General features: G+C 45.4%; 1 protein-coding gene across 2 annotated transcripts; it reads left to right on the top strand.

Moving 5' to 3' along the window:
* The first annotated feature begins 2,571 nt into the window (after nt 1-2,571).
* LOC109251681 (procathepsin L-like) lies at nt 2,572-6,461 on the top strand. Of its 2 annotated transcripts, XM_019423478.2 has the most exons (8): nt 2,572-2,692; nt 3,081-3,223; nt 3,518-3,640; nt 3,737-3,883; nt 4,065-4,289; nt 4,463-4,625; nt 5,494-5,611; nt 6,094-6,461. In XM_019423478.2, exons 2-8 carry the CDS (start codon nt 3,092-3,094, stop codon nt 6,191-6,193), a joined length of 1,008 nt encoding a protein of 335 aa, XP_019279023.2. In that variant the 5' UTR covers nt 2,572-2,692; nt 3,081-3,091; the 3' UTR covers nt 6,194-6,461. The 2 variants fall into 2 exon arrangements, with proteins under 2 accessions (XP_019279023.2, XP_019279024.2); XM_019423479.2 differs by lacking the exon at nt 3,081-3,223 and having other exon boundaries at nt 2,585-2,692.
* Nucleotides 6,462-6,683: the final 222 nt, after the last annotated feature.

The following is a 6,683-nucleotide window of genomic DNA, read 5'->3' on the forward strand; positions in this document are numbered from 1 at the left end:
CTTTTGGAGTCTTCTGCATACGTATTAAAGTAGGCCCCCCATTCTGTTTATTTAGATTGGAACCCCTGACTTTCATGTACACTCCTTGAAAGAACAGTCCTGTCTAACTGGATCGTTTCCTGTAATGGCCAGTGTAATTCTAGGTTATTTTCTAATTATTCTTTTCCATCTTTCTAGATATGTTTACCATCTGGGATTACAATTCTTAGACTTAAATAAACAAGTGTGCCAGAAAGGATTGCAGTTGATTCTTTATATATCCAGTTAGCTAAGCCTTTGGGTTTCTAGGAGCCAAACTAATACCTAAAAGGGAGGTACCACGGGTTGGGGACTGTGTGGTGTTTCACAGTGGTATCTAGTGGCATGAAGATTTTCTTGATGCTGGTGGGTGACCTAGTGCCCATGTAACTTGTTTCATGGCTGATTTATCCTATCACAGGAGACTTCTTGAGGTGGTGGGCCCTCTAACAGCCTTTAAATGCTGAACTCATGTCAATCAATTTTTGTGGCTTTTTAACCTCCAAGATCCGGCTGTTAGCAATAGCCTTTATTTACACAAAACAAGGCAAACAAACATGTACCTTCATTTATCAGCAGCACTGTGTCTCGTCACTAGGAAGGCCCTATGAGCACCACCATCCATTCCCTTGGGAACCTCTTGCTGAGGAATGTGGCATGAAAGGCAGGGGTTGCCTCAGGGCGACCCTTCTGTCAGCTCAGTGGTAGTCCTGGCAAACACACCAGCACCATTGGGCTCCTGGCATAACCATCTGCAGCTCAAGCTGGCCTGACCTGTAATGGAAGGTCAGTGGGATCAGGATCTCCAAGGCAAAGATAGAGACAAACAGAATGGAGCTCTGACCCGGAGGAGCTTACCCACAGCGCTGGGAAAGGAGGAGAAGGCCATGAACCTAAGGCTTGTGGGCACCACACCTGTTTCTCCTTGCTGGGTATGTTGCCAGAAGTTTTCTCCAGATCTTGTCCCTGCCACTAAATCAAAATTCAAGTAAAGTTGAGAAATGAATTGGATTTCTTAGAGGATTCATGAATCAGGCAGCATCCCATCTAGCATATAGAAGGAAACTCTCCTGAGCTAAACAAAAGAAAGGTTTGAAAAGGTAAGGAAAAGCATAAAAGGAAGAAAGGAATGTACTAGCAAGGAATGCATTGTTTGGACAAGGTGGCCCTGTTAAAGGGGAGCAGAAAGGCTCTCAGTAAATTCCCCAGCATGGACCAGGAAATTCCAGGTTGACTCTTTCAGGGTTACCTTGCTGGAGGTTGAACCTGCAGTTGTCTTGGTTTCCTGACCTGGGCCCTTAACCTAAGCAACACCATTTTGGGCCTGTGGCTTTCTGTTCAACAGCCCTCACAAGGAAGCGGTATTAAATTAGCCCTACTCTATGCTCATGCCTAACACGTATTATCTCATTTAATCTTCACAAGAATCCTCTGAGGAAAATCTAATTATTGCCCCATGTCCTCACTGAGGAAACTGAGGCTGAAGGTGTTGTGGAACCTGCCTGGGCCCACACCAGGAGAGCTGTAGAATGGCCCTGCTGGCCCAGCCCTGACTCCGAGCCCATGTGCAGAGTCCCTTTGACCACTGCTCTCCCGGAGCAGAAAAGTGCTGGAGACAACGCATGAGGAAGATCACTGGGGTGTCTCACTAAAGTGGGTCCAGAGGAGGTGCCAACCCACTGTTTAGATATGTGGAATCCTGTTTCTAAAGAAAGCAACACTGGTCGTCAGAGGGCAAATTCGTGGTCTCCTGATAAATACGTCCTTGCTTGAAATAGCTATTTATCTTAAACTTGTAAAGTTAAATCTCAAGAAAAACACTTTAGACATCGAGAAACATAATATCCATACAGAGAATGGGGAAGTGAATGCAGTTCCTATATTCTGCTTTTCCTCCATCTCTTAATCCAGTTTTGTTTTGTTTTTCAATAACTTGTTTCTATCTGTTTTGAGAAGGAAAAGGAAAATAACTGTGAGGGGACTGGAAACATTACAAACTGCCACTCCATCCCTGGACATCCTGCTCATCTGTCTCCTTCAGTCCAAGGATTTAGGTCTTGCCCATCATATCCTGAGTTTTGGAGATTTCCAGTCCACTACAGATTCTTCCAAAACCCAGAGGCATCCCATTCTGAGACATTGATAACACCTCTCTCTGTGGGTGCTGCATTCCTCCCCCTGCCCCACCTTTGCCTGGAATAAATAGGAACCACTAGGCTAGATTATCCTGCTTTCAGCCCTCCAGGAGACTTTAACCCAAAACTCTAGGACTAAAGGACATGCAGGCTGATGCTGAAAATCAATCTGGGGCTCCCGGTGAGCTTCTTCTCATGGACCACCTGCCCATCTCTTGTAGTCTGGGTAATTAGTAGCTTCGGGTCCCAGGGATGAGCTGTACCCTCCCTTCTCCCTCCAGGGTCTTGTTCCCGTTCAGCAGGCTTGTCTCCCTGGGGGCCAGTGGGCAGATACTACCTACCCTAGGAAAGGTGGGAACGCTGCCAAGAAGCCCCGCCCCCCGGCCGGCTGAGCCAATCACCTTGAGGACAGGTGGTCAGCGCTGGGCGATCCGGCGGAATCATGGGCCTTAAACCGACAGCCTTGGACCCACTTCGCGACCCAGTGGACCCCCAGCCCTGTACTTGGGACTGTGCCTACACAGCTACACCTGCCACAGGTGAGGCCCAGGGTTGGGCTTGAGTGGAGGGCCAACCTGGGAACGAGGTTGGCCACCAGCCTTAGGATTTGGGGTTCGTGGCTCCCAGGAGGTACTGTCCCTGGCCTGGCCCCACCAGACGCTGAAGCCAGATCTCTGCACACCAGGTTGTAGAGCCCGCTGAGTCATGGCCCCTTGTCCACATGCCTTAAAACTGGTGGGCAGGTTCCAAGGCGGGGAGTGGAGCATCAGGCCCCTCGCACATCCCACATCCTCCACAGCCCTGTGTAAACATTTGATAAATGCAATCTTTTTACCCTACCACAGGGCTCTAACACCTTAGAAGAAAGGAGGATGCCCTTTTAAATGGATTGTTCTAATCAGAATCTCATTTCTTTTCCCTTCCTAGGTTTTTGAAACATGCATCCTTCTCCTTCTCTCTTCCTGGCTGCCCTTTGCTTGGGAATAGCCTCAGCTGCTCCGCAACTCAACCAGAGCTTAGATGAACTATGGTCCCAGTGGAAGGCAACACACAGGAAGCTATATGGCATGGTTGGTAACATCTAACCTGTCCAGAGGGACCCCTGCAGAGAACAGTCTGTGCTGTGGGAGTTCATAGCAAGGAGTAGCTTCTTGAGGCCGCTCTTACCAAGGCAGTAAGCAGGGCTCCTTGACTGTACACAACGTGGGCATATGTCCTGCTGTGTGGTTGCTGGAGATCAGCTCGCAGAAGCATCAGTCCATCCCTGGCTGTGGTTTCTCCTCCTCTCTGTGAGCACATCCACTTGGTGCAGGTGAGTTGGTTTTAAATAGAAATAAAGACGTGTGATTGTATCTTCCCTCTAGAATGAAGAAGGATGGAGGAGAGCAGTGTGGGGGGAAAATATGAAGATGATTGAACAGCACAATCGGGAATACAAACAAAAGGAACACAGCTTCACGATGGCAATGAATGGCTTTGGTGACATGGTGAGTGTGGCATAGATTGGTGAACATTTTGTTTTTCTGAGTACTTTGCCAGAGTAATCTCAAACTTGTCAACATCCTACTTTCTTTTCCTTGAAGACCAATGAAGAATTCAGGCAGGTGATGAATGGTCTTCAAATCCAGAAGCACAAGAAGGGGAAAGTGTTCCAACCACCTCTCTTTGCTGAGATCCCCTCATCTGTGAACTGGAGAAAGAAAGGCTATGTAACTCCCACAAAGAATCAGGTGGGACAGTATTCAGCAGGTTCCTCTCAAGAGTATAGGCAAAAGGGATCAGTGTCCTTGCTGTGGTAGACTGAGAAATAATGTGCCATTTGCTATGTTTTAGAAGACTTTGAGATGTGTGCTCTGTTGTCAAGTCCTGCTATTTGTTTTGTAGGCTGAGAACTTTTTACTTGGGTTTCAGGGTCAGTGTGCTTCTGGCTGGGCTTTTAGTGCAACTGGTGCCATCGAAGGACAGATGTTTGGGAAAACTCACAAACTTGTTTCACTGAGTGAGCAGAACCTGCTGGACTGTGCTTGGTCTGAAGGCAATGGGGGCTGCAGTGGGGGCAACATGGATAATGCCTTCCAGTATGTTAAGGACAATGGAGGCCTGGACTCAGAGGAATCCTATCCATACCATGCACAGGTAAATGGAGCTCCTTATCTTGCTATAAACTTGAACACATTCAGGGAAAAAGGGATGCCATATTTAATTTTCACAATTTAGACTGTAGCCTTTATATCTGCAACTGTCTTGATCTCATGTTTCCCAGGATGTAGGTGGTAGTAATAAAGTCTCTACCCCTTTACCTTTGAAAGCTCCAATCTTGCAAATACAATCCAGAAAATTCTGCTGCCGACATAACCGGGTTCTTGACAATCCCTAAGACGGAGTACAAACTTATGAGGTCAGTGGCAATTGTGGGTCCCGTCTCTGCTGCTATAGATGCAAGCCTGGATACCTTCCGGTTCTATGACCAAGGTAAGGATTTGTCTGTGTAGAAATTTAGGCAGAGAAATGGAAAGACCGTCATCACATACAGCAAGACTGACTCTTTGGCATGTCGAATTTCACATAGAATTTTGGGGGGTGCGGATTTAACACAATTGTTTATTGTCTACATGTAATATTTGTGCCTAATGTTTCTATCTGTAATGACTGGAGACACAACCTCGTGATGTTAATCACTTCATAAATATGTGTAAAAGGCTACGTAATTTACTACCTGATTTTGAAGTTACTAGAACTTTCAAGTAATTCAAATGATTCTACTACTGAAATTAAAACTTAGTTCAAGTAATTCTGTGTTCTCTGCTGTTTCCTTAGGCTGACATCCTAAAAGTAGGTTTCTGTGAATGGTCTTTTATGGCTCGTGACTAGTTATTTACAAAACAGATTGTGCCACTTCATATTCAGCTGGTATTAGACGAGGCCCTAAGTCTCTTGCCTGGCTCAAAAAAGATCTGGCTTTCATTTTTTAATTTTTTTTTTCAAAGTTTATCTATTTATTTAGAGAGAGAGAGAGAGAGCGCGCGTGCATGCTCACATGAATGGGGGTGGGAGGATGCAGAGGGAGAGAGAGAATCCCAAGCAGGCTCCACACTGTCAGTGCAGAGCCTGATCTCACAAGCTGCGAGATCATGACCTGAGTCAAAACCAAGAGTCACGTGTTTAACCCACTGAGCCACCCAGGCGCCCCTCCCCGCAAAAGTCCTGGCTTTTAAATTGTATCTGGAATTACGTCATTTCACTGCATTTTGAAATGCCTCCCTTACAGCGGTGGATAGGCTGAGTTACTATCACACATCATGTGGGAATCTTCACCCCAGCACTGAATTTTACTTTCCAGGCATTTATTATGATTCAAACTGCAGCCATGAAATCCTACACCACGGCGTTCTGATAGTTGGCTATGGCTTTGAGGGAGCAGAGTTGGATAACAAAAAGTATTGGATTGTCAAGAACAGGTATAAAAGCCAAAAATACTTACCCTTAAAACTGAAAAAGGAATCCTTTTTGGAATCAGGGTTTGGGTACAGGTCTCAAACCCCTGAGCACACTTGTAAAATCTCAGGAACCCAGAACCCCACTTAGGGAAAACACAGACATATTCATGTAATGACAACAAAGTAAGATACTGTCTCAAGCTTGCTAGGGTCTTGATATAGTTTTGGTACCACTGCGTTTCTAAACCGGGAATTTTATGAATTCTGAAATACATCTGGCCCCAAGAGTTTCTTCTTTCTGTGTCTCCATTTGCAGTCTGTTAAAGGTCTGGGGATAGAATTCTGTGCAGGGTTAGAACTCAATGATGAACAAGAATGGCCTCTCCTATTCTTCCTAAATCTGCTGTAGCCTCTGGTGCACTGCTCAATATCAGGTGCTGTCGTTCATAAAGATAAATGTGCTTGATTGTGTGAGTAAAATAGCAAATGCTGTCTTCTTTCAGCTGGGGAGAAGCCTGGGGCATAGATGGCTATATACTGATGGCCAAAGACCGGGACAACCACTGTGGTATCGCCTCCTTGGCCAGCTTTCCTACTGTGTGAGACGATGCAATAAAGAAGGCCTTGACTGGGGACAGAGTATGCAGAAGAGGATTTTACCTTAACACTGACCAGAACTTCCTGTGTGGGATAAAACACTTGAAGAGCTGAAGATCCAAGTTGTGAACTTTATACTGGGAATGTTCCCAACTCTCTCATTATTGTTGTAAACAGCCTTGTAGGAATTTGTCTAATGGCATGTAACATTTCATGTTTTAAAATGAAGTGTGTAGTTTTATTCTTTAAAATAAAAACATTTCAAGGTATTCAAGTTTTTAATACACTCAATTTTTATACAGCCAAAAATGTCACTGGGCTCTAGGGACATAACTGAATGTGCCAGTGGCCCACTAGGAGAATGCTGAATGGTGTCTGGTTCTTGTAGTTGTAAATAGGCACATGTCATGGCAGCTGCCCTTTGCCTGTGTCTGTCCCAACACTTGAATAGAGCAAAATGTGAACAATGATCTATAAGGAAAAAGGTTAATTATTT

This window comes from Panthera pardus, unplaced genomic scaffold (assembly GCF_024362965.1).
Source record: "Panthera pardus isolate Hobbes unplaced genomic scaffold, ASM2436296v1 HiC_scaffold_20, whole genome shotgun sequence".
Taxonomy (NCBI): Eukaryota; Metazoa; Chordata; class Mammalia; order Carnivora; family Felidae; genus Panthera; species Panthera pardus.